The 26923-nt window shown below is 44.5% G+C and overlaps 2 protein-coding genes across 4 annotated transcripts; one reads left to right on the top strand and one right to left on the bottom strand.

Moving 5' to 3' along the window:
* Positions 1–79: 79 nt before the first annotated feature.
* On the top strand, positions 80–11356 carry LOC133497880 (GPI mannosyltransferase 3-like). Of its 3 annotated transcripts, XM_061814123.1 has the most exons (14): positions 80–117; positions 3155–3560; positions 3657–3812; positions 4675–4798; positions 5387–5505; positions 5578–5681; positions 5787–5917; positions 6000–6140; positions 6215–6266; positions 8019–8230; positions 8326–8390; positions 8930–9134; positions 10676–10853; positions 10933–11356. In XM_061814123.1, the coding sequence occupies exons 3-14, from the start codon at positions 3701–3703 to the stop codon at positions 11077–11079; spliced, it is 1590 nt and encodes a 529-aa protein (XP_061670107.1). In that variant the 5' UTR covers positions 80–117; positions 3155–3560; positions 3657–3700; the 3' UTR covers positions 11080–11356. The 3 variants fall into 3 exon arrangements, with proteins under 3 accessions (XP_061670107.1, XP_061670108.1, XP_061670109.1); XM_061814124.1 differs by lacking the exons at positions 80–117; positions 3155–3560 and adding an exon at positions 4854–5103 and having other exon boundaries at positions 3787–3812; positions 4675–4775; positions 5372–5505; XM_061814125.1 differs by lacking the exons at positions 80–117; positions 3155–3560; positions 3657–3812; positions 4675–4798 and adding an exon at positions 4814–5103 and having other exon boundaries at positions 5372–5505.
* ccpg1 (cell cycle progression 1) lies at positions 11110–24364 on the bottom strand. Its single transcript, XM_061814119.1, is given in 10 exon segments — positions 11110–11944; positions 11946–12027; positions 12897–13939; positions 15735–15860; positions 15945–16033; positions 17148–17459; positions 19850–20203; positions 22674–22791; positions 23595–23675; positions 24217–24364. Coding segments are annotated over 9 exon segments (2271 nt in total). The 5' UTR covers positions 23655–23675; positions 24217–24364; the 3' UTR covers positions 11110–11857.
* Between the last annotated feature and the right edge of the window lie 2559 nt (positions 24365–26923).

Genomic DNA, 26923 nt, shown 5'->3' with positions numbered 1-26923 from the left:
AACTGACAATGGTTTTCTGAAGTGTTCCTGAGCCCACGTGGCAAGTATCCTTAACATAATCTTGCCTTATTTTTGATGCAGTGTTGCCTGGGGGATGGAAGATGAAGTGGATTTGAGGTTGGTTTTTGTCCTTGCTGCTTATGTGCAGAGATTTCTCCAAATTGTCTTAATCTTTTGATGCTATTTAAGTGAAGAAAATAAGTATTTGAAGACCCTGCTATATTGCAAGTTCTCCCACTTCGAAATCATGGAGGGGTCTGAAATTTCCATCGTAGGTCCACGTCCACTGTGAGAGAGATAATCTAAAAAGAAAAATCCAGAAATCACAACGTGTGATTTTTTTTTTAAAACTATTTGTGTGATACAGCTGCAAATAGGTATTTGAACACCTGTCTATTAGCTAGAATTCTGACCCTCAAAGACCTGTTAGTCCGCCTTTAAAAGTCCACCTCCACTCCATGTATTTTCCAGAATCAGATGCACCTGTGTGAGGTCCTTAGCTGCATAAAGACACCTGTTCACCCCATATAATCCGTAAGACTCAAACTTGTAACATGGCCAAGACGAAAGAGCTGTCCAAAGACACCAGAGACAAAAATTGTACAACTCCACACGGCTGGAAAGGGCTACGGAGAAATTCCCAAGCAGCTTGGTGAAAAAGGTCCAATGTGGGAGCAATCATTAGAAAATGGAAGAAGCTAAACAAGATGGTCAATCTCAATCGGAGCAAAGCACCATGCAAGATATCACCTCGTGGGGTCTCAGTGATCCTTTTAGAAAGGTTAGGAATCAGCCCAGGACTTCGTCACTTACCTGAAAAGAGCTGGGACCACCGTTTCCAAGGTGACAGACTGTTGGTAATACACTAAGACGTCATGGTTTAAAATCATGCATGGCACGGAAGGTTCACCTGCTTAAACCAGCACATGTCAAGGCCCGTCTTAAGTCTGCCACTGACCATTTGGATGATGCAGAGGAGTCATGGGAGAACGTTTTGTAGTCAGATAAGATTAAAATGGAACTTTTTGGTCATAATTCCACTAACCCTGTTTGGAAGAAGACGAATGATGAGTTCCATCCCAAGAACACCATCCCTACTGTGAAGCATGGGGGTGGGAGCATCAGGCTTTGGTGGTGTTTTTTTGCACATGGGACAGGATGATCGCGGCCATGTATTGTGAGGTTTTGGGTAACAACCTCTATCCCTTGTCAGAGCATTGAAGATGGGTCGTGGCTGTTGTCTTTCAACACGACAATGACCCGAAGCACACAGCCAGGAAAACCAAGAAGTGGCTTCGTAAGAAGCATATCAAGGTTCTGGTGTTGCCCAGCCAGTCTCGAGACCTAATCTCAATAGAAAACCTTTGGAGGGAGCTGAAACCCCTTGTTTCCCAGCAACATCCCAGAAACCTGTCTGATCTAGAGAAGATCCGTGTGGAGGAGTGGGCCAAAATCCCTCCTGCAGTGTGTGCAAACCTGGTGAACAACTCCAGGAAATGTTTGACCTCTGTAATTGACCCCTCCGAACAGGGCACTTAACCACGCCTACCGAAGTGACGTCACGCCACATGTGCTGAAGTAAGACAAACAGTTTGTAAAAAATGGCCAATACCATACAATACATTCTGAACTGAGAGAGACCCCATGCTTCTGATTTCATTCAATCATTCACACGTAGCAATGTTATGCTAGCGAAGAACGAGACGTGTATTAAAAATCAAATTTAGGGCATATCTTCGTGCAAACACAGTCTGGTTAAGCTTTCGGCCGCGAGCCAGCAAGAAAGCGATACGTTTGTGCAGTCCGAGCATCGCTAAATATCGCTCGACAAAGAATAAGTGTGTCAATCGATCACACGTAGCGGTTATGCTAGCGAAGAACGTCTCATTCATTTATACGAGACGTGTATTGAAAATCAAATTTAGGGCATACCTTCGTGCAAACATATCTGTTCTGGTTGATATTAGATGGATTTAGTTGATGATGCGGTCTTCCACAAAGTTTGATCCATCGAAGGCATTTTTCGTACTGGGTCTTCGGTTTTGGAAAGGGTACGAATGGAACTCCACCAACTAGCCTTTCAGGATACCTGTCGTCACTATTACAAAGTCCGTGACTACAGCTCTTAACCATATTTTTTGTTAAATAACCCAAATACGCGATAAAACGCTACCAAAACCTATACTGGACCATGCAATGTTGCCTGAGAAAATGGCGGGAGCAAAAACGGGCTTTGGTTTATGCAGATCTCTGGTCTCTGATTGGTCAGTGACGTGGATTGCGCAATATCCACGGAGGGGTCAATTGCAACCAAAGGCCAAATATTAAAATATAATTTATATATTTATTCATAATATAATATATATTAAATAATATAATTATAATATAATTAATAATAATAATTAATATAGTTCAATATATATCATCAAATAATTTATATATTATAAATATAAGTACCGAATATTCATGTTTTTTTTTTCAGGTGTTCAAATACTTATTTGCAGCTGTATCACACAAATAAATCGTTACAAAAATCATACATTCTGATTTCTGTATTTTTTTTCTTAGATTTTCTCTCTCTCTCTCTCTCTCACAGTGGACATGCACTTATCCCCCCACCCCAACATTTCACCTCAAAACCCTAACCTCAACAGGTTCTTTCAAGACTGAAGTTTCTGTTTACTCCAAGGTGACCGCTGAGACCAACAAGGGACTTTTTGTGTAACACCTCAGAGCAAGGGTCTTTTTCAGAGAGGATGAGTGAAGCATACTCACTTAAGATTTCCATACGTCGTGGCTGCGTATGAGGCCTTGTATGCGATCCGACATGTGTACCATGCATAAAGAAGCTGGCGCCACCACAGGTCCGGCTCACAGTCACCTTTCCGGTTTTCAATAAAAGGCTTGTCAAATGCGCAAGTCTTGTCATCTTTCCAGCATCTGGGCGGACGCAGTATGTCCATCAACTTCATGTATGCATCGAATGTATGCGTGTATTGCATTTATGGATGTTGCATGCAAGATAACAAGTTATATTTATGTTGAAACTGTTGAACTTTTAATTTGAAAGCTGTAAAATTTAAAAAATTTGGCTCCATCAGAACAGTCATGTTTTCCTGTCATTTAGCTCCTCCCTGTTGTTTTTTTTTCCCAGCTTCTTGTGCAAGAGTGAAGCGGCTGGAGTGATCTACTCTGTGCCCAGACCAGCAAGACCGTTTCCCATACCGCATCCTGTCTCGCTCTTGTGGTTCTTGCCAGTCTCGTTCGACGAGTTGTCTTCCGAATTCCTAGATCCGTTTGTCGTAAGCGTCGGCATATTCCTGACAACTCGCCTCGCTTGAAACTTCGAATTCGCCCTCGTGCACACTTGCGGCAGCGCTTTTGTTTGCTTTTGCCTCACCTTGTTTGTTTTTCCAGGGCTCGTCGCAGATTCTTTTTGTTTTGGATTTGAGTTTTAAATTATTTTAATGGGTTGCAAATAGTTGCAGGACTTTTCATTTGAAGTCTGGTTACGTCAGACTGAAAGTCAGTCTGGATTCACACCAAAAACAACCAAAAAAGTTAAGTCATTTCCTTTTTTTACATTCATACTCGTTTGGTACCTTCAACATCTTTACGGAATATATATATTTTTTTATGTTCCTTAAATTTTTCAGCATCCAGGCTTGTCTGCAGTCCCACATAAGGGCAGAACATCCACATGGGGACTTTGACACAGCGATGGAGCTACGGTGGAAAAGAGGAGGATGAGAAACTGGGGAAAAGCCAGTCCCTGCTGTTAAAAAAGGAAGACCATGCTAGTCTTAGGACAGGTGGGTTTCCTGATAGATGTGACATCATCGTATAACTGTCTTGTTTCTTTCGGCTTGTCCCGTTAGGTGTCGCCACAGCGTGACATCTCAGATCTTCTTTTCCTTTCAGCTTGTCCCAATCAGGGGTCGCCACAGCGTGTCATCTTTTTCCATCTAAGCCTATCTTGTGCATCTTCCTCTCTAACACCCACTGTCCTCATGTCCTCCCTCACAACATCCATCAACCTTTTCTTTGGTCTTCCTCTCGCTCTTTTGCCTGGGAGCTCCATCTTCAGCACCCTTCTACAAATATACTCACTCTCTCGCTTGTCTCTGAACATGTCCAAACCATCGAAGTCTGCTCTCTCTCACCTTGTCTCCAAAACATCCAACTTTGGCTGTCCCTCTAATAAGATCGTTTCTAATCCTATCCAACCTGTTTACTCCTCGCGAGAACCTCAACATCTTCATTTCTGCTACCTCAAGTTTTGGTTCCTGTTGTTTCTTCAGTGCCACCGTCTCTAATCCGTACATCATGGCCGGCCTCACCACCGTTTTGTAAACTTTGCCCTTCATCCTAGCGGAGACTCTTCTGTCGCATAGAACACCAGACACCTTCCGCCAACTGTTCCACGCCGCTTGTATCCGTTTCTTCATCTCAGATGAACGCTCACATTTGTTTGGCACAGTTTTTATGCCGGATGACGCAACCCCTCTCGGGGAGTGGAGGCCCCAGTGGGATACAAACTCACAACCCCTGGTTTACTGAACCGATGCTCTTAACCACTGAGCTATGGGTCCTCCTGACATCATCTTAGAACTAGCTTGTGGTTATTGTTGTTTTTCCACTCCCGTCCCAAGTCATTCTTCTTGCTCCATACAGAAGCGCTGAGAGTCGCGGTGTTTTCTGTGGTTTTCCGTGTCGTCAACTGCTTCCTGGTCCAGAGCAGCTTCGTTCCAGATGAGTACTGGCAGTCTGTGGAGGTCGCCCATCACATGGCCTTCAAATATCCTTTTCAACGCAGTAATTCGTGTATCTTATATTGCGTTTGTCTTTGTCAGGGTTGCGGGTGTGGTTGTCAGAATTACTGGATTACATTTAGAGGAGACGTAGTTGAAGGTAGCTGATTGGTAGATGCAAGGAACAAGGCTGACAAGAACATTTGGAAATGAAAACCTTATGATTCGACTTGAAGAAGACTTGAACTACAGTCTTGGGGGAAAAAAGAAGCTAAATTCATCCAAAACAATGCAAGAGTCAAGAAACTGATATCATGACAAAGTACAATCTCGAAATTTACTGCACTCTCAGGTAACACCATCACGACCAGTAGTGGGCCTCAGTGTAATGAAAAACGAGACAAATGTTTTATTTCTGAACGGTGTAAAGTATTTCATTTTCCTGTAAGCCACTGTAAGTTGCACTTGCTGTATATGAAGGAAAGTAAAAAAAAAACCTTAGATTTGATTGAACTTTATTTGACAAATTAAATGAACGCTGTATCTTAATTATTAAAAACATAGTACTAATTACAGTTAAACCAGGGAGATTTTTTTTTTAATTTTATGACATTTTACAGCCTTAACAGTGTGACTTATGGTCACCTGACGTGGGAATGGAAAAAAGGCATACGAGGGTTCACCTATCCTCTATTCTTTGCGGCCATCTATAAAATACTACACTGGATCCACTGTGACTCTGTGCATCTTCTGGAAAGTCTTTTGTCTTCATATTCAGTCATTTTTGCATGATTTGTTATTCACGTGTCTTTGCTTTCCCTACAGGTTTGGCTGCCCCGACTGATTCAAGCGCTCGTCACGGCGTTTGCTGATTTCAAATTCTTCTTCCTCCTCAGAGGACTGGAAAATCGGGACGTTGCGAAATGGACGGTAACGATACACGTTTCTGTCTCGGGTCATTGACAGTTCCATCGCACGCTTGGTTGCGTTCACGACAGCTACGTCGCATGTTTGGTTGCGTTCTCGTGTGTGCAGTCCTTCTGCCATCTGTGCTCGTGGTTCACGTGGTACAGTTGCAGCAGAACGCTGACCAACAGCGTGGAGGCCACCATCACTTGCCTGGCTCTGTGCTACTTCCCCCTGCCAGGGTCCAAAACACACAGCAGGTCCCCTTAGCGTCATCAACATCATACTGTATGCGCCGTGGATTCCTGGCTGACACCTTGTTTGTGTTGTTCCCTCCCCAAGCAAGAAATATTTGAGCCTCGTCGCATTAGGGATCGTCGTTCGCCCGACGGCCCTGATTGTCTGGCTGCCGCTGTTGATTCACCATTTCTGGCACGATGAAAACAAACTGAGACTCGTCGTGCATGACTACATCCCCATTGGGTTTGTCGGGTTTCAGGTACGCATTCAGTTGTTTTGTCTTGTTGGAGGTAAAAGTGTGTGTGTCTCCTCTCCAGGGCTTCGGCGGTTGTGATTTCAACCATAATTGACCGCATCTTCTACGAAAAGGTGAAACATAGACACAACACTTCCTTAGATACGCCTACGTAATCGTATGTGACAACATTTTTCCGTGAATGTAATATTTTTGTAGCTTTTCTGATGTCGTGAATAAACAGGACATGTTTGTATTTCATCAAAGAGACATTTTTGCCACGTTACACCTAGGTCTATGAAAATTGCCAAACCTCGACAACACAGAATGGTGGTGGGCAGGAAAATTAAGAAGACAAAGGGTAGAGCAGAGAATCGGGTGTGGAAGCTGAGAAAAGGAAGAATCCTGTGCGGCATTCCGGAAGGAGGTGAGACGGGCTCTCGATGGACAGGAGGAGCTCCCGGAAGACTGGACTACTACAGCCAAGGTGATCAGAGAGACGGGCAGGAGAGTACTTGGTGTGTCTTCTGGTAGGAAATTGGAGAAGGAGACCTGGTGGTGGAGATCCAAAATACAGGAAGTCATACAAGAGATTAGCAAAGAAGAAGCGGGACAGTGAGAAGACGGAGGAGGGGCGAAAGAACTCCATTGAGCTGCGACGTAGGGCAAAGGTAGAGGTGGCGAAGGCTAAAAAGGAGATGGATAGAGATGGGAAGGATGTGCAGCAGGTAAGGGTGATTAAGGATAGAGGTGGATACGTGTTGACTGGTGCCGGTCGTGTGCTGAATAGATTTACAGAATACCTTGAGAAGTTGATGAAGGAAGAGCAGAAAAGGCAAGCGTGAAGGACCAGGAAGTGGCAATGATTAGTAAGGGGGAAGTCAGAAAGGCACTACAAAGGATGAAAAATGGAAAGGCATTAGAGGGACAGCCAAAGTTGGATGTTTTGGAGACAAAAAGGTTTGAGAGAGCAGACTTTGATGGTTTGGACATGTCCAGAAGCGAGAGGGTGAGTATATTTGTAGAAGGGTGCTGAAGATGGAGCTGTCAAGGAAGAAAGAGAGCGAGAGGAAGACGGAAGAAAAGGTTGATGGATGTTGTGAGGGAGGACATGAGGACTGTGGGTGTTAAGAGAGGAAGATGCACGACATCGGCTTGGATGGAAAAAGATGGCACGCTGTGGCGACCCCTAACGGGACAAGCCGAAAGTCACTGATGGTGTCGTGGTACACATCCCTTACTTTGGTGTTTGTTGGGAGCGATACCAGCTCAGTGATGTTGTTGATGTTGTGTGCCATGCCATGCCAGTCACTTGACTGGCGACCAGTTCAGATTGTAGTCTGCCTTTCGCTCGAAGTTAGCTGGGAAATGCTCCACCCCTCGTGAGGATGAGCGGCTTGGAAATTGGAATTCCAAAGCCAACAGGAAGTGACCTATGACCTTTTCATTGTACAACAGAGGACCTTTTTTCCACGAGTTGAATGTGTCCTACTTTTACACTGATCTTTCAGCAGTGGTGCCCAACCTACAGCTCGGGGGCCATTTGCTGCTAGTCCTACGTTTTTGTGTGGTGTTTTCGTGTTTCCTGAAATGTTAGTGTTGCACAATTTGTTGTTTCTTCTTGTCTTGTTTTGCACTTCTATCCCACCAAACAGTTTTTCTGCCACAACCTTTAAAAATAATTTACTGTATTAGATATGACGTGTGATGTGGAAATCAAATAAATTCCGAATACCTCTGATCTCGGAATCGCCTCTCACGTAGTCATATATTTTAGTCTGAAAATGCTTAAGTAAAATTAAAATATGCAAGTCAAGAGATTGGTTTTAAGACCAGCGTGAAATGAAAGGATGTTTTTGGTTCGTCAGTTGTTTTGTGCTGTGTAGTGGATCTTCGTGCATTTGAACTTCCTCAATGTGAACATTTTGGACGGCGTTGCCAGCTTGTACGGCACCCACCCCTGGCACTGGTACCTCACTCAGGGCTTCCCCGTCATAATAGGCCCCCACGCCCTGTTCTTTTGTCACGGGTGCTTCCTCGCTCACAAAAGGTACAGAATTCTGCTCCTGACCATTGCCTGGACCGTCGGTATTTACAGGTAAACCATCGGAATTCTCTCTAGCTTGTTCTCCGCTCAGGCCTACTAATATTAATCCGTCTAATAAACTTGTGACATGTTTGAATTCTTTTCAGTTTGCTTCCTCACAAGGAGTTTAGATTCATCTACCCTGTGCTTCCTTTCTGTATGATCTTTTGTGGTAAGTCCGTTACAATCCCTCACAAAATCAGTCCTAATATTCTCTATGCCTGTTTTTAAATTGGCTGGTATACAAAAAACAGCACTCAAAATCTTCCTCTCACTCATCCACACAGATACATAAAAGAAATGCAGACACAGTTAAAAAAAAAAAACAAAAAAAAAAACGAAATGCCTCCTGGTAACACCACAAAAACAAATTATACTCTAGACAATTTGACTGGGAGTGGGGCTAAAATCGACCCCTGTGGCACACCGCATGGATTTCAGAGGAGCATGTACCTAGACTTACTATAAAAGTTATTTTGGTGATGTAGAACGACAACAATTTTTGTGTATAGTCCAATGAGGCCAACCAGGTGTTTAATATAATAGTGTGCTGTGTCTAAAGCTGCGCTAAAATCTTTCACTTGAATTGTGGTTACCAGCCTTCACTAATAAATACAAGCTTAACGTGTGTGTGCATAAAAAGTTGTTGGATATAAATTTTTACTACTCCGTTTTCTTTGCGGGCAACTGGTCATTTGTGTCTGTCAACAGGGGCGGCGTTGGCCCGTATGAGAGTGTGGCGAAGAGCGGCCGCTAGTTTTTTGTTAGCGTCCAACCTGCTCACAGCCCTCTACACGGGCCTGATCCATCAACGTGGCGCTCTGGACGTCATGGGCCACGTCCACGCACTGTGCCGCGACGTCTCCCAGCCGGACGTCCTCTTCGCCATGTCCTGCCACTCCACGCCATACTACAGGTGCCAAACTGCGCAATGGGAAACGGTGGATCTGAAGTATTAGTGTACTTGACTTTTTCTGTCGTCGTCTTTTCTTTTCGGCTTGTCCCGTTAGTGGTCGCCACACCGTGTCATCTTTTTCCATCCAAGCCTATCTTGTGCATCTTCCTCTCTAACACCCACTGTCCTCATGTCCTCCCTCACAACATCCATAAACCTTCTCTTTGGTCTTCCTCTCGCTCTTTTGCCTGATACCTCCATCCTCAGACTCTCTTGCCTCTGAACATGTCCAAACCACCCAAGTCTGCTGTCTCTAACCTTGTCTCCAAAACGTCCAACTTTGGCTGTCCCTCTAATGAGCTCATTTCTAATCCTATCCAACCTGCTCACTCCGAACGAGAACTTCAACATCTTCATTTCTGCCACCTCCAGTTCTGCTTCCTGTTGTCTCTGTAGTGCCACCGTCTCGAATCCGTACATCATGGCCGGCCTCACCACTGTTTTATAAACTTTGCCCTTCATCCTAGCAGAGACAACTTTCGCCATCTGTTCCGCCCCGTTTTCAACCCTGTTTCTTCACTTCCTTACCACACTCTCCATTGCTCTGGATTGTTGAGCTCAAGTATTTGAGGTCGTCCACTCTCGCTATCTCTTCCCCCTCCGCCCCTCTCATTCACGCACATAAATTCTGTTTTACTTCGGCTAATTTTAATTCCTCTCCTTTGCAGTGCACGCCTCTATCTTTGTAATTGTTCCTCCGCCTGCTCCCTGTTTTCACTGCATTTAACGATATCTGCGAAAATTGTGGTCCAGGGGGTTCAAGTCTAACCTCATCTGTCAGCCTATCCGTTACTACTGCAAACAGGAAGGGGCTCAGCGCGGGTCCCTGATGCACCTTAAATTCTTCTGACATACTGACGGCATATCTCACCACCGTTCTCCTGCCCTCATACATGTCCTGTACTATTCTAACATATTTTTCCGCCACACCAGACTTGGGCATGCAGTACCACAGTTCCTCTCTTGATACTCTGTCATAGGGTTTCTCTACATCCACAAAGACACAATGCAGCTCCTTCTGACCGTTTCTGAACTTTTACACGTCCGCAAGGCAAATAATGCATCTGTGGTACTTTTTCTCGGCATGAAACCATACTGTTGCTCAGAGATACTTACTTCTGTCCTGAGTCTAGCCTCCACTACTCTTTCCCATAATTTCATTGTGTGGCTCATCAACCTTCTTCCTCTATAGTTGCCACAGCTGTGCTAGTCCCCGTTGTTCTTGAAAATGGGAACTAGGACCCTTTTTCCTCCATTCTTCAGGCATCTTCTCTCCCGCTAGTAGTCTGTTGAATAAGTTGGTCAAAAACTCCACAGCCACCTCTCCAAATAGCTTCCCTACCTCCATCGGTATGTCATCAGGACCAACTGCCTTTCCATTTTCATTTTTCATCTTTCATCCACTGCCACTTTCTGGTCCTTCATACTTGCCTTTTCTACTTTTCATATTTATTCATTAAGTTCTCCAAAGTATTCTTTCCATCTATTCATCCCCCTTGCAGCCACGTGCACTGCCCACTGAAGATGCGGTTCCTGGAGTGCCCGCCCGACCTGGGCCAGGCGGACTACGTGAACGAATCGGACCGCTTCAACGAGGACCCGCTTCTCTGGCTCCAAACTTCGTATCCGCACGCACGTTCACGTCCTACTCACTTGGTTCTCTTTGACGTTATGGAGAAGGTAAAAAGTGGAGACAAATCTGCCACTGTAGCAGACACATTAATTTAATGCTAATTCTATTTTCATGTTTGCATTGTAGAAGATTGCCGCATTTCTGCGCCAAAACAACTACACGAAAACAACAGACATATTTCACACTCATTTTCCCGAGGGAGGGGTAGGAAGAAGAATCTTTATTTATGAACGGCATCGACAACCACGGGGACATGTCGGCGGCCATGTCTGACCTCATGCAGTAGCTGATGAAATAAAATACTTTACACAATTTTTTTTCCTGTCTCATTCAGATGAGAACAAAAAAAATGGAACGTTAGAACATTAACCTCCGTCACACAAGCTTGTTCTACATATCAAACCCATTTGCTTTTTTTACACCCCGCAATTCTTTTTTTTTTTTTTGTTGCATACAAATAACAACCAATCACACATTTACAAACAAATTGTGTGTTAATCAACATTAGTCGGCTATTGCGTTCGAGCTAAGGTCGAATCGGCACGCAAACGTTTTTAGAAACTTGAGGGTGAAGTTTAAGGGATGGTTCACGGTAGCTGCACTCAACAGTGAGATCAGCACATGTTCCTCACCACTTCACTCAAAACGCCAACATTGCCAACGTGCGCAATGTTTGGAGTGCACAAATGCATTTTAATTACGTTTAGGACTAAAAGAACAGCGCGTGCGCCTCATCTCTAACCCCGTGTCGAGGTGTTATTTCAACCAAGGCAAGATGGTGGAGTGTTCTAACTTTTACGGAGCAGACAATTCCTGGCATTGCCAAAAAACAGCATCCTTTTGTATTTTTGGGTGGAAATAGCTCAATCCAAAAACAAATCCATTTAAAGTGCATCTGAAAATGTTCCACCGGAATCCACAGAAACCCCCCTGGAGGACATTCAGTAGCATTAAAAAAATTAAAACATTGTGCAAACAAGGCATCAAGAGCCACCCAGAATAGGACTAAAGAATGAAATCAGGTATTGCCGTCAAACTTGTCGAGAAGTGTTCAGTATTTGGGTTCGAACGGCGTGGGGGCCGCTCTGAGTTTGACGTCGGCCCTGTGCCCGTTTCTTCGCCTGCTGCGACGCCACGCTCTTTTGTCTCTGCTGCCGACGTCCTTGGTGTTTCATCCTCAGCTCCTCTCGGGAGGAAGAGTCCGGTCGCTCGAGAGGCCCGCTGGAACATTTGAGGTCAAACGTGGGGAAAATTTACATGAAAGAATACAACAAGTAGAGAGGTTAAGGTTGGCCCGCATAGTTAAGAGATTTAAATACCGTAATTCTCAGCCTACAGAGCGCACCTGGTGAAAAGCCTCGGTACACAGAGAGTTTAACGCTAGTGCAGCCGCGCTAACGCGGCGGTGGTAACACTAGTGCGGCTTGTTAGCCAGGAATTACAGTATTTTGAAGCATTTTACAGATTCCGTGTTACATATTCCACGAGCAATGATTTGGGCCTCCGATGCCTACAGAGCACACCCGGTGATAAGCCTCGGTACACAGAAAGAGTTTAGCGCTAACGCGGCGGTGCTAATGCTAACACGGCGGCGCTAACACTAACTAGTGCGGTGGGTGTGAAAACAGTTGTGGCTTGTTGGCCAGGAATTACAGTATTTGAAGCATTTTTCAGATTCTGTGTTACATATTCCAAGACCAATGATTTGAGCCTCCAATGCCTAATGCTAGCGCTAACACGGTGGTGCTAACGCTAACACTAACTAGTGCAGCAGCTGTGAAAAAAAAGTCACTGCCTGTAGGCTGGGAATTACAATATTTAAAGCATCTTTCAGATTCTGTGTTACATATTCCACGAGTAATGATTTGGGACTTCAATGCCAAAATGAAAAGCATGAAGGATTTCTTGGCTAGATCCTGGTGTGCGACTCTCCTACGGCGCATTCTGATGAAGACCCGACGGATTGCGTAGTGTGACTGCCGCCTATCCCCCTCCCGATCTGACCGCTGTTGTCAATATTTATTCACACGCAAAAAAACACACTCTTTAGCGAAGCTTCGGCGCGTGATTGGACGGAAGGTCTCGCTCACCTGGGTCCGGCGCTCTCTGCGTACGGCTCGCCAAAGAGGTGTCTGTAGATGAAGTCGTCCACATCCCCGAAGGCGTGGTCGTGAAGGCCGTGGTACTCGGGCATGCTCACCAGGTACTGCTCCAACCTGCTCACGAAGTCCGTGAAGAGCATGTGGTCGTGAATGAAGAGGCCGTTGCGGAAGAAGCCTTTGATGAAGCTCTCCAGTTCCTTCCAGTGGCGGAAGTTGTGGACTTCCCGTTGCAGGTAGCTCCACAGCAGCTGGTGGAACTCGTCGGCCCGTATGGGCTCGGCGGCTTTGTTGAAAACGGTCATGGACTCGTGGTAGGCGCAGTCGAAGACTCCTCGGCATCCTTTGGGGTTGGTGCTCTGGCCTCGCTCTTTGTGGACTCTGTTCCCCGATTTGCGCGTGTTGGCGTCTTGTCTGGGTTGGCCCTTCTTTTCCTTGTAGTTTTCTTCTTCGTAGAATTTGATACCTTCCCTCTTCATCGTGTTGATGAAGGTGCTGGCCGAATCCTTGAAGTGGCGGAAAGTCGATTTGACGGAATCGGAGAATTTGCGCAGGTTTTCCTTCACAACCTCCTTGGCTTTCTTAATCTGCTCTTTGTGATGGTGGACAAATTCCTTGGTGGAGTTCTTGACCGCATCGAACGTGTCTTTCACGACCCCCGACGTGCGTCCTTTTGCCTTCGCCACTTTGGGTTCCGTATCTCCCTTGGCCCGGTCTTCCTTGGTTTCCAGGTAGAGCCTCTCCCACATGTTGGAGCGCTGCTCCTCGTAGGCCAGCCTCTCCTCCAGCTTCCTCAGACGGGCCCGGGACTCTTGGGCCTCCGCCTCGTATGCGAGATTCCGCTCCTTGTCGAGCTGCTTCCTCAGTTCCTTCTCCCGATCCAGCTCGTCCTTCAGCTTCTGGTTTTCGGACAGCAAGTTCTTTTCGTCCTCAAGCTTGTCCTTCAGGCTCTTTGTTTCGGACAGAAGCGCGTCGGCTGCGGCTGCTCTAGCCTCCAGATCTTGAATCTTAGAGTGAAGGTTCCTCAGCTTCTTCTGCAAGGTGGACAGCGATTGTTAGTGGAGTGTGCTAAAGGTTTTCACCACATATGCAGTAGGTGTGGACTTCATAATTTTTTTTCCTCTTTTCTTCAAAATATACCGTCATTTCCGCAACGTTTTCACATGCATTCGATCTTGCGGTTTATCCGGTGATGCGGCGCTAACGTTCGCGCGGCACTTGCGTTAGCGCAGTGATAGCGTTAGCGCACCTGGTTATAAGCCTCTGTACACAGAAAGAGTTTAACGCTAGCGCCGCACTAGCGTACTGTGGACCGTGATTCTGACCAAGTGTGCTCTGTAGGCCGGGAATTACGGTGGTCACCTACAAATCATTTAATTTTAAAGGTAAAATTGTCAGATTACTCTAAAGTAATATTAATGTGTCTCTGGATTGGCGTAATTATGGTTTTCTACTATTTGCAAAAGTACTCTGTGCATACTTCCCCAGAATAGCACTGATACAAATTGGTATAATGGTACGCAAAAAGTAGGACAGTAACCTTGTGGTTTTAGCGGGGGGGGGGGTTTACTGTACCAGTTCTCCTCAACCGGGGGCCTCTGCTTTCATAGTCCACTTGGAAAGAAAAAAGGGTCTCAGTGCAACATCTTGCTTCTGATGACTACCGTTGTAGACATCTAGTCAGTTGTGTCCATCCATCCATTTTCTTAGCCGCTTATCCTCACAAGGGTCGCGGGGATTACTGGAGCCTATCCCAGCTATCAGTGGGCAGGACCTTGAACTGGTTGCCAGCCAGTCGCAGGGCACAAGTAGACAAACAGCCGCACTCACAATCACACCTAGGGGCAATTTAGAGTGTCCAATTAATGTTGCATGTTTTCGGGTTGTGGGAAGAAACCGGAGTGCCCGGAGAAAACCCACGCAGGCACGAGGAGAACATGCAAACTCACACAGGTGGGTCCGGGATCGAACCTGGGATCTCAGAACTGGTAAGTTTACAAGTTAAGTTTACCACTTTAGAGCTGGTCCACTGTGCCGCCTCAGTTGGTTTTTTTTTTTTGTTTTTTGGTAAGGGGCCTTGGGGATACTAAAGAACACCGCGCACCAATAAAACAACAGTAAAGATGGAATAATTATTCAGAAAAATAAAGCACAAATACTGCGCAGTGCCTTTATCGTGTGTAGGCGATCTTCAATATTTTGGGTTTTGAATTGGTTATAAACGAAGTGAAAGAGACCAAGTTCCAAAGGTCTGTTGGCAAAGAGTTCTAGTACTTGGTACTAGGAATGGCAGGTGGACGGAGGAAGAAGATCTGAGGGTGCAGGCTAGAGTAAAAAAAGTACGTTTCTTTCGGCTTGAGTGGTGAATTCTTAATTTATAAGTTGCTGAAAGAAAGGGGGTGGGGGGGGGTGTTTATGGAAAGTGGGGGATTTTGGTGCTGATGCTTGTAGCATAGTTCTGACCCAATTCAAGCTTAATAAACTTCAATCAGGAGGTCAGTGAAGATTTTTAATAACGCAGTTTCAGTACCAGAGAGGGGAGAAAATCCATACCGGAAAGGCTCGTAAATACTTTTGTGATTAATGAAAGTGAAGTTGAAGACTTTAGAAATGAAGGCTTTATAGGAGATGGTGAGGAGGTTCTTGTACTTGTTGGGATCCAAACCAGGTTTTTGAGAGCAGGGGTTCCAGCTATAGTTTGGAGCTATGATGGGACAATAATGGTGGAGGTAGAGGTGAAGGGAAGCGGTTAGGAGAGGCTGGATTTGGTGGGAGGGGTTGAAATTAGGAAGGAGACGAAAGGAGGAAATGAAAAGGAAGTTACTGTACCTGTCCGCGTCCTTGCTGGATGCTGAGCTCCTTGTTCTCTTCGTCCATCTTTTTGACAACTTCTATGAACAATGACGTCAGCTTCTGCTCATCCAACTCATCCAGGATAAGGTTGTCGCTTTTGACCTAGATCGGTAAAAAAAACAAAACACTTCACTGAATAAAAGTCTTTTCAATTGACCGCGAGAACTGGGCCGGTGCTTTACTGACGTGGTTTTGAAGAACGTCCCTCACACTGTTGAGTTCATTTTCTCTGACTTTATTGATGTTTTTCTGCCTCTCTTGTACGTGCACTGTACCTGCAAACAGAAGATAACGTGAAAATCGTCCAGAAAGGACCCAAACTGCTAAAACATCCATCCGTCCATTTCCTGTACCACCGCATTAGTGTCATGGCCGAGCTGGACTTTAAGAGGTGGGCGACACCCTGGACTGGTCTCCAGTCACAATCGCAGCGCACATCGAGACAAACAAGCGTTCACGTTCACACTTATGGGAAATGGCGTCACGGTGGGACAATTGGAAAACATTGGCCTCACAGTTCTGAGGTCCTGCGTTCAATCCCGGACCCGCCTCTGTGGACTTTGCACGTTCTCCCCGTGCCTGTGTGGGTTTTCTCCGGGCAGTCTGGTTTCCGCCCACATCCCCATAATTGGACACTCTAAATTGCCCCTTGGTGTGATTGTGAGTGCGGCTGTTTGTCTCAATGTGCCCTGCAATTGGCTGGCGACCAGTTCAGGGTGTCCCCCGCCTCCTGCCCGTTGACAGGTGGGATAGGCTCCAGCACTCCCCGCGACCCTCGTGAGGATAAGTGGTTAAGTAAATGGATGGATGGAGTTGTAGGAAATTCAGAGCAACGATTCCAAATAGGTGAACTATGATATCATCTGCTGTGCGGTGGAAAATGATCCGATTTTTCATAATTTTTGGTCACAAAATTATCTATTGACTACAAACAATGTAGAAAAACAATCAATGACGTCAACGCAAAGTGACAGGCAGAACAACTAAATGCGCTTCCACTAGATGGCAGCAGCTCCAGTTAAACTGTTACTATGTCCATTCCATAATTTTTCACAAATCTACACTGTTGATCACTTCCGTCATGGGTCTATTTATTTATTTTTTTCAAATATCGACCAATCTAAAGTGTTGAAATCGGCTTGCTCTCTTTGATTCCATGTTTATGGCTTAAAAAAAAAAAAAAAAAAGGTTTTGGAGATGCAAAGATTCTGCTTAAGTACTAAGTAAATCCATTTGGGTTATTTACTGGTACATAAATTATTCAATACATTTAGTGGGGTTTTTTTGGTGATGGTGTTGTGAGATTTTCCCAATACGTACAATATGTATTGTTGCATGAAAAAGGTTGAAGAAAAAAAAAAAAAAGTCTTCAATAAACTGAAACCATACCGTAGAAGTGTCCAAAGGCCACGCTGAGGGCGATGACGACGGCGAGCAGAACGCAAGAGTTGAGGGTGGCGCTGCCCTGGCGTCGCATTCTCACCGTCGCAGGTTTGTCTCCAGTTTGCTCCGCCAGCTGCTTGTCTTCCTCCTCCTCCTGCTGCTCCTCCTCCTCAGACTCCATCGTCGTCTCCTCCTCGCAGGACTCCGTCACGGTGTTCGCCGTGTTCCTCCTCAACCTGCGTCTTCGCACCACGACGCTCAGCGCCGCCTCTTCCTCGCTGCTGCTGGAGTTCGTGGCTGCGGGCGGCAGCTGAGCTGCTAAAACGTCCGGTGATATATGCAAAATTAATATGGGAAAAAAACATCATGCGCGGCCAGTTAAAAACGGGCTCACTACACATGCGTACATACGTGAGATTATTCATGCCAAAATGATTGTATTTTGTGCAAATGTTTGTCATTCAAGTTTTCAAAACAAGCAAAAGCTGCTTACTCAAATTCATAACTACACGCGTGTAAACAGCACACAACAATCAAAGGCCAAATATTAAAATATAATTTATATATTTATTCACAATATATAATAATAATAATAATTAATATAGTTTTACTGTGAAAACATCATCTAAGGGGGAACCTCAATCAGAATAAGAATCAGCTTTAATGGCCAAGTGTGTAAAAACCACACAAGGAATTTTTCTCCGGCAGTCGGTGCTGCCCTGGTAAACATCATCACTTAGGAAGGAAGAAAAATTGAAGACTTAAAGGTCAAGTGTCATGAAATAGATGATTTTTAATGTTATTAATGAAAAAACAGCAGCCGGTATGGACACATCCGTTTTTTGACCACAAAACCTGATTTTGACGTCCATGGCTTTTTGTATCCTCCGCCATGAAAATCCTCTCGAGGGATTTGTTTTCGACAAGAAGCAGGAAGTGACGTTAAGGGCAGTAGCGCACTCAAGCGGACTCGTTTCTTTCTATTGGTTTTACCTGCGGGAAGGTAGCTCGTTGTTCCTTCGTGTTAGCCAAAATGCCGGCTCGTTGCATTGCTGGATATTGCTCGAACACTCGGGAGGATGGATTTACTCTTCATAATTTTCCAAGAGACGCGAATCATTGTGAAAAATGGATTGTACAGGTGCAAAGGCAGAGAGCTTCGTGGGTTCCAAATGACAGGTAGGTGTGTATACAGCTACTAAAAAAATAAATCGCCACCGGCCACGTCGACTGGGCCGGCTGGTCCCGGCACCGGGCTGCGGCGGCTCATCTCCGCCGCGGAAGTGGATCGGACAGGGATACGGTTTGGCCGCGGCGTCGTCGTCACTCGTGGGCGGTGTTTTTTTTTTTTAAATCACCGTTGTGCAGCGGTGGTTTGGGGGGGGAATGTGGTTTGGCCGTGATCCGCATATCATCTAAATATGGCTCAAAAAGATCGGGTCATATTGCCCCGGACACTTCACTCGATTGTGAGATGTTCTCTTCTTCGAAAAGAGCTTCCGTGTCAGAAGAGGTGCGTTCGTCTCCCACAGTAGGGGCCACAGCGTGTTTTCAATGGTGAATGTCCGGGGTGAGGTCACAGGCAGGAGATGCAGCCAATATGGCGACCACTTGGATGTCGAATGACACTTCCTCAACTTTGCGCATGGATTTTAGAATGTTTATAGGGATGACACTTGACCTTCAACTACAATTTATCGGCGTGAAATTATTGTACAGTGAATACATGGTTCTCAAACAAATCGGTTTTTGAATGAAAATTTTGAGATTTTTTGTGTTTCTGTTTTCGAACAAAAATCGGTACTCGAGCGCCTGTGACAAGACCTGGAAATAACATAATGTGCGCGGCCCGACCAGCTGATCCACAACGTGCGTTGTTATTGTGTATAATGCAGCCTCTCTACACAGACGTGGGAAATATTGATTCGGTTTTCAAAACGCCTTCTGGAACGAATAATGGTCGAGAACCGAGGTTGTACCGTGCATTATTGGGGAGGACAGAGGAAATATGATCCTATCTATGCTCTCTGTAGTCCTGAAAATTCCATACGGTATTTTCCGCACCATAAGGCGCACCTAAAAGCCTTTAATATTCTCAAAAGCCGACGATGCGGCTTATATATGGATCAATATTGAGCCTTTAGTGCAGCTCCAGCTAATGGATGCATAACGTAATCCCAGCCTCCACTGTAGCGTCGATTCCATGCGCCTTATAGTGCAGAAAATATGATACTTTTTGCATCATTTGGTGGTGTACGTTGTGTATTGTTTGATGTAAAATATGCACCTGGGCTCCATTCAGTATGGGAAACAAACTCAAGTTCATGCAAGCCAAATATAAAATACAAGCACGTACTGCAAAGCGGTTATTTGTGACCGCGATTAGTTCGCGCGCGGGTCCCGACGACTTTCCCCTCTTGATGAGTTATTTGTGAACGAGCTTGAAAATTGTCACACTCGGAACGAGGCCACCTGTAAAAGTGAGCCGACTTCGGAGCTGGCAGCCTAAATTCGCCAGGCTCTGCAAAACTTTCCAACGACTCGAGCTCGGATCTGCTTTGGCCGTATGAAATGAACAAAAAAAATAAAAATAAAAATAAATAAGGAAGACATATCGGGTTTTTAACATTTTTTTTGTCTAACATTGTGCACCAATTTGACTGGAAATAAAAACCACGAGCAAAGAGGATGCGGCCTTGTCGTCCTACCAGGTTCTGCAGCCGTGAAGGTGTACCGGCTGCTGCTCGACGTGCCCAGAAAGAGGCCCTCGTCGGCGGCCGCCGTCTCTTCCGTGCCGTCGCACTCGTCCTCCTTCAGCTCCTTCAACGTCACGATGTCCGAGTGCTCGCTGGAGGACAACACGGCGACGTGCTCCGCCGCGTCCGCGTCATCCGCTCCGCCCTGACGCCGGCGAGGTTCCGTCGGCACAGGAAGTGGCGACCACGTGGCCGAGAGGTTTCCAGGCGATGTGTCCTCGGAGGCGCACAGTGAGTTCTCGTCCACGGTTTTGTCTCCTAGTGTGTCGTCCAGGGAGCCATCAATTTTGTCATTATGACAGCCGGCTAAAAATATGAAGCAAACATTAGTTGGGATGACACCTAAACGTTGAGTTTCCAATTATTCTATGTAATGTATGACATTAAGCTGTACGTATTATCCATCCATTTTTTTTTGCCGCTTATCCTCATGAGGGTTGCGGGGAGTGCTGGCGCCTATCCCAGCTGTCAATGGGCAAGAGGCGGGCTACACCCTGAACTGGTCGCCAGGCAATCGCAGGGCACATAAAGACAAACAGCTGCACTCACAATCACACCTACGGACAATTTAAAGTGTCCAATTAATGTTGCGTGTTTTGGGAATGTGGGAGGAAACCGGAGTGCCCGGAGAAAACCCACGCAGGCAGAACATACAAACTCCACAAAAGCAGAGCCGGGATCGAACCCGGGTCCTCAGAACTGTCCGGCCAATGCTTTACCGGCTGATCCACCGTGTCGCCCTACGTAATAAATTGATATATATATATATATCACATTGAATAAATGTTCAATGAGTAACAAACAAATAAATGCTCCAACGGCTTCAATAGCGTTCCATAAATCCATATGAACATTTATTCGATACCCGAGGTGTCAGGATTTAGTCTACGTACTTGTGGTCTCGAGTAGGTCAATTTTGGCAGTGAAATAGAACAGCAATTGACACCTGTGTGCTGCTTGCATTGGCACCAAGCACTTTACTGACTTTGGTGCGGGCAGCGTGGGATCGATTCCCGCTCAGTGATGGTGTCGATATCTGCCCTGCGACTGACTGGCGACCAGTTCAGGGTGTTGTCTGCCTTTTGACCGAAGCTAGCTGGGAAAAGATCCAGCTCACCTGTGACCCTTGTGAGGATAAGTGGCTTGGATAATGGATGGATGTAGAGCAGTAGTGGAAATCTGTGTCGCCACAGTTACCTTAAAAAGTAACTTAGTTAATGTTATTTATTACTTGATCTTAAAAGTTGTAGTTGCTTTACTGACTACTTGATTTCAAAAGTAACTAAATTAGAAAATAACATTTTGCTCTCAGGAGGTGCCAGGTGGAAGTAATAAATCAATGATCCACAGTCCAGAAATAGCATCAGCTTAAGTCTACACATTACTAGCTAACGTACACCACACAAGTTTGGGAATGGTGTCATTGACATGGACTAAGAACTTTAAGCTCAACTCTCATGAAATGCATGATTTTTATGATGTTATTAATGGGGAAAAAAAAAAAGGCACTCGGAATGGACCCATCACCACAAAACATGATTTTGACGTATATGGCTTTTTGTCACTCCCGCCATGAAAATCCTCTCGAGGGATTTTTTTTTTTTTTCGAGAAGAAGCACGAAGTAACGTTTGTAGCAGACGCCCACTCAAGCGATCTCGTACGTTTCTCTTAGTTTTACCTGCGGGAAGGTAGCTCGTTGTTCCTTCGTGTTAGCCAAAATGCCGGCTCGTTGTATTGCTGGATATTGTTTGAACACTCGGGAGGATGGATTCGCTCTTCATACTTTTCCAAAAGACCCGGTTCGTCGTGAAAAAAGGAATACACAGGTGCAAAGGACTAGAGCGTTGTGGGTTCCAAATGACAAGTAGGTGTGTATACAGCTACTAAAAAAATAAAAGTTTGCCAGGGGAGGGGATGTAATCCTCTCAGAATGTAACAAAAGAACCGCGTGCGGACAAGATACAGCGGCACCTGGGTGGCTCATACATACTGTCTGGAAGTCTGTTGTTAGTTAGAAGTGATCCGCATATCATCTAAATATTGCTCGAAATGAAACGATAGGGTAATATTGCCCCGGTCACTTCACTCGGTTGTGAAATGTTCTCTTTTTCGAAAAGAGCTTCCGTATCTGAAGGGCCGTGTCCTACAGTAGGGGCCACAGCGTGTTTTCAATGGCGAATGTCCCAGTCTGACATCATGGACAGAAGATGCTGGCAATATGGCTACCACTTGGATGTCGAATGAGACTTTGCCAACTTTGCGCACGGATGACGCGCTCTCCGCTCATATTTATTTTTTCATATAGACATTGAAGTGAATAATGTTATATGTATTTTTCAAAACAATATCTATTATAGCATGTTTATCGGCATGACACTTGACCTTTAAATATTAGTGCAGACAAAGCCACATCAAATCAGCAACTTTTATTAATTATCACAATTTTATTGCTGAGTGACTGTGTTTTTTATCCTTATGTCTCAAAAGTACTCTGTCATTTGACTGTTTTCGCACTGCAGTGGCTCAGAATACAGGAGACAAAATGGTTGTGTTTTGCTACAAATTTGGCGATTAAAGATTATTCTGATTCAAGAATCATCTTTACTTCATTTAACTTGAAAGTCAGTCATTTGCACAATGCAGTCTTTCAAAAGGTCCCACTCGAATACATCAAACACATGACATCATGTGCACGTTTTGCTTCGCATTTAATATATTTTGTACACTCATGTTTTGGAACAGTGTAGCTCATAAAAAAAAAGGGGAGATTCATACCAACAGAAGCTGAGTCCGGAGAGTCCTGCAGTTCCGGTTCGGCCACGGCGGGGCGCTTTTGCTCATCAGGTCCATGCGGTCCCGCGGAGTCTGCCGCCAAAGTCTCAAAATCGGAACCCTGTAAAGCAGAACATCGAGAACATAAACAAGGAATCTAAAATTCAGCTTAGGCAAATATAAATTTACCATAGATATTTGTGATTAAAAAAAACAAAACAAAACTACTTCCGGTGGTAGATGAGCACAAGATAATAGAGCGTTTACTTTGCACACTTAAATAATCTAATGAGATCCAAAACAAGATATGAAATACAACTTTTCTGGTATCTAGGATAATTGTTAAGACCGTGAACCAACCGAGTTTCCCATTTTATGCTAGCATTCAGGTAGCACAGGCTATGTGGCTACTCAAAAAGTACACAACTTTGTCAACTTGACTTTGTTTTATGTAACCTTCGGCCGAGTGGCCCTCGAGAGTTGAGACAGCTCTATAAGAAACTAAAAAAAAAAACCGAGCCATTTTTCAAGTGTTTTACTTGCCGACAGACGCTACAGCTGCTCGTTGACTTCAAAAGCGGCCGTGAGTGACGTCTGCCATGCTGTGAACGCGACGGCCATGATTTTCAAAGCTCCTCTTTCATCAGTCAACACTTCAATCGCATTTATGGGTAGAAAAGAATGCTATTGTTGAATTTTCTTTTAAATTTGTTAACTGCTGCTCGTTGTAAAGTGAGTTGAGAGACAGTTACAAAGCAAAAAAAAAAAAAAGAAAAATATATATATCTCGTCTGATCAACAGGAAATTTGTAAGCCGGGTCACTCGGATGTCAAGAACAATTTTTTTCCGTTTCCATTTTTTTAAGCCACGTATCCTCACACTGGTATTTGCTCAAGTTTGTTGACAATAGTGTTGTATTTTACCTCCATGCTGATGATGCTCCAGCCACAAGACGACTCGGCGTCGCTGGACGTGTTCGACATGATATCAGCTTGTCAGCAACACTGAGGAGTGTGCCAAAAAAAAAAATACATGATGTGATCCACAAATTTTCTACTGAGCTTGGAGACAACGTTGAGTGACGTCACGTACGTGCTCATCTACGTTGTAGGCCTTCGAGAAAGACATTTCTATGTTCCGCACATTTGAGAATCGACAATAAAAACCAACTCTTCGTGCAGAGGACACAATTTTGCTGAATAAGAGGCCTTACGTTGCTTCATTTGCACAATTACGTCCCGACTTAGTGACCCATTTCACCGGTCGTGTTCAACTTTGCAACATGCAGCCTTACAATTTGAACAAAGTGTGACACAAGATCATTTGTACAAGATTACACGACAGTCAACCTTTTGGGGAGACAAAAGCTGTTATGGCAAAATGTTTTGTTCATGACGTAAACGTTTTACCTTGATTAACTGGCCTTAAATGCAATAGTAACGACACAATCGTCGCCAATTCACATCGACAATGTCAATTCCTCTACGTGGGCAAAACAACAACAAAATAATTACTGAATTAAATATTTAAAACAAACAAACCAACCTGTGTTTTGGTGTCCAGCAACGCTGCAGCTGGTTGCAGGTAAACTGATAACTATTACACTTATGCTGGGTCCCGGAAAAACAGCAAACGTCACAACAAAGCGAGTGGTTTCTGGGAAATGTAGTTTCAAAAGTGGAGGGAATTCCGTAGAGAGAAGGCCACCCGCCGTTTGAGCAAAACTTTCTTTCCCATAAGGCCACGCGGTAGATGTGGGGGCAGGGCGGAAGTAGAACACGCAGCTTTGAAAACAAAAACAAGGAAACGTGACAACGTTGCATTGTCAACAGTGGAATAGAAAGTAAGACGTGCATGGTCAACGCCTTCCTCCCTGGTAGACACGGAAATTAAAAATATTCTTTGTTGCAACCTCAAGTAGTCAAGGGAAAGAGTTGAATACACGCCGATGTTTATGATTGTCAGAAAGCCTGTTCAAATATTTAAATGCACCTTTTTTTTTTTTGCTCCCATTGTTTCACGAGCTTGACTCCACCATCTGTATTTTTAAAAATACAAAAGAACTAATTTCTCTCAAATACTGTTAACAAATCAGTCTCAAGCTGCGACCAACACTCAAAGCAAACCATTTTGACGGCGCCATATTGCCGGTCAAAAAGAGCTGCTCGACAGTGTGGAGGGACATTAAACCGGAGCAGAATATTCACAATGCCATAGACTTGTTGTGCTGTTGGTTGTTACAACAGACAAGAAAGATATTTAAAAAGATCGTTCTATGGAATAGCAGCTGAAAAAAAACAGGAAAGATCGATGGATTTCGGCAATTAAACGTGATGGATGATGCCCAAACAAAATTTCCACGCGCCTGTGTAGTTATCACTTCGTATCAGGTAGGAATTATCCTTATCAATCTCAAATTCCCAAGAAGTATTTATAATGCTAAATTGGCTCAATTAAAAAAAAAAGACTTGTTGCAGCCACGCGTTAAACTTCAGCAAACCTCTCCCCAACACGTTTTTTTTTTTTTTTTTAATATGCATTGTTCTCAAACGAGTCCAATGCGTATTTAAAAAAAAAAAAAAACGTCGGTCACAGTGATGTTTACGTAAGTTAACGTATGGCTCCAACACGCTTCCGTGTACAAAGCCTATCTCAGCGGTTTATTTTCTTTTTTTAAAAATACGCATCGGACTCTTTGAGAACAATGCATATTTAAAAAAAAAAAAAACAGTCTGTCACGGAGAGGTTTATCTAAGTTTAACGTGTGGCTGCAACACGCTTCCTTGTACGGAGGAGCCGACTTGACTCGCTGTCTCCCCCCCCCCCCAATCATGGTAAATGAATGCGAGTTTGTGTAAAACCAGGGGTCATTTATTTAAATATTGGTATTTGTATTGAAAAATCTGAGTGGCTCCATCACTATGTGGGATTTATTCTTGATTGAGAACAGATCCAGCAACAAAGTATTTGTATGCGTCCGGACTTTTAGACGCTTTCAAACTCTTGCGTGTAAATCTCGACGACTTACTCACCAGATACAGATCTTCAATATGACCAGTCATGTGACTTCAGTGACGTAGGTGCACAAGCTCTCTTTTGTCCTCTCGACATTCATGTTGTATTAGTTTGTACAGTACAGTACAGTACAGTACAGTGCTTGTTTTTTCATGGATTTAAATGACTGCACATGGTATCTGATGGTCGCAATACGCAAGTAAAGCTAAGTCTTCATTGAGCATAGGGACAACAACACCAGTTTTTGACTCATTCACAAACAACTCAGCCGTTTGTTATATATATTTTTTACTTTTATTAAGAATCAGATCTTTCTTAAGTAACCACAGTCTAAAATCGAAACAATTTTGGCAAATACAAAGAATTGTGATGACAAAAACAGACAGACGAGCATTAATTATAGCATCATAATTACAAGAGATACATTCAATTCTCATGACTTTCTCTTCTAAGGACGAGCAGCCCAGGGGTCCACCTGAGTTTATATGTTTGAAAATAAAAAAAAAAAATGACCCGTGGCTCTCGACACTTGAACTCATCATCACAACGTTACTGCCAAAAGGGAGAAAACGAGACACTCTTGTTATTTCGATCCCTTGTCATTCACATGATCGGATAGGAACACGCCAGAAGAGAGCAGGACAACATGCAAGGTTCGTGTCCCGGGTGGGTGAATAAGTCGCACTTGGCCAGATTCTCATAATCATCGAAAAAATAAAAACATTGCAACGGCACCTTCCACCATCACATGATTTAAGTCGAGTGCAGCGTGACATTGTTTCTTCTCCGAAAGATGATAAAAATATGAGAAGACTGGACAAGGACGAAAAATCACACACAGACACGATGCATCTTGAACTGATCAGTTCTCCCCAACATGCAACGGTGACCGTTTTAAAAAAAACATCTTTGGTTTATAATGTTTGCTCCCGAAAAACAAAAATAAATGATTGTGCCATTCAAAAAAAAATGACCCGATTGAGCCCTCTGATTAGAAGCAGCATCGTGAAAGCGTCCGTGCACCCGCTGAGCTTATTGCATTCTTTTGTAGAAATCGTGAAATCGATTGATTAATGCAGCCCTATGGGGGCACAAACCAGTGCAATCTGTAGGCCGGTCCCAAGCCCGGATAAATGCAGAGGTTTGCGTCAGGAAGGGCATCCGGCGTAAAAAACTGTGCCAACAAATATGAGCGTTCATCTAAAGAATCCCATACCGGAATCGGTGGCGTCCGTGG

Source organism: Syngnathoides biaculeatus, chromosome 3 (assembly GCF_019802595.1).
Source record: "Syngnathoides biaculeatus isolate LvHL_M chromosome 3, ASM1980259v1, whole genome shotgun sequence".
NCBI lineage: Eukaryota > Metazoa > Chordata > Actinopteri > Syngnathiformes > Syngnathidae > Syngnathoides > Syngnathoides biaculeatus.
Note: the sequence above shows the minus strand (reverse complement) of the source record. Positions and strands in the feature narration are given on the sequence as shown.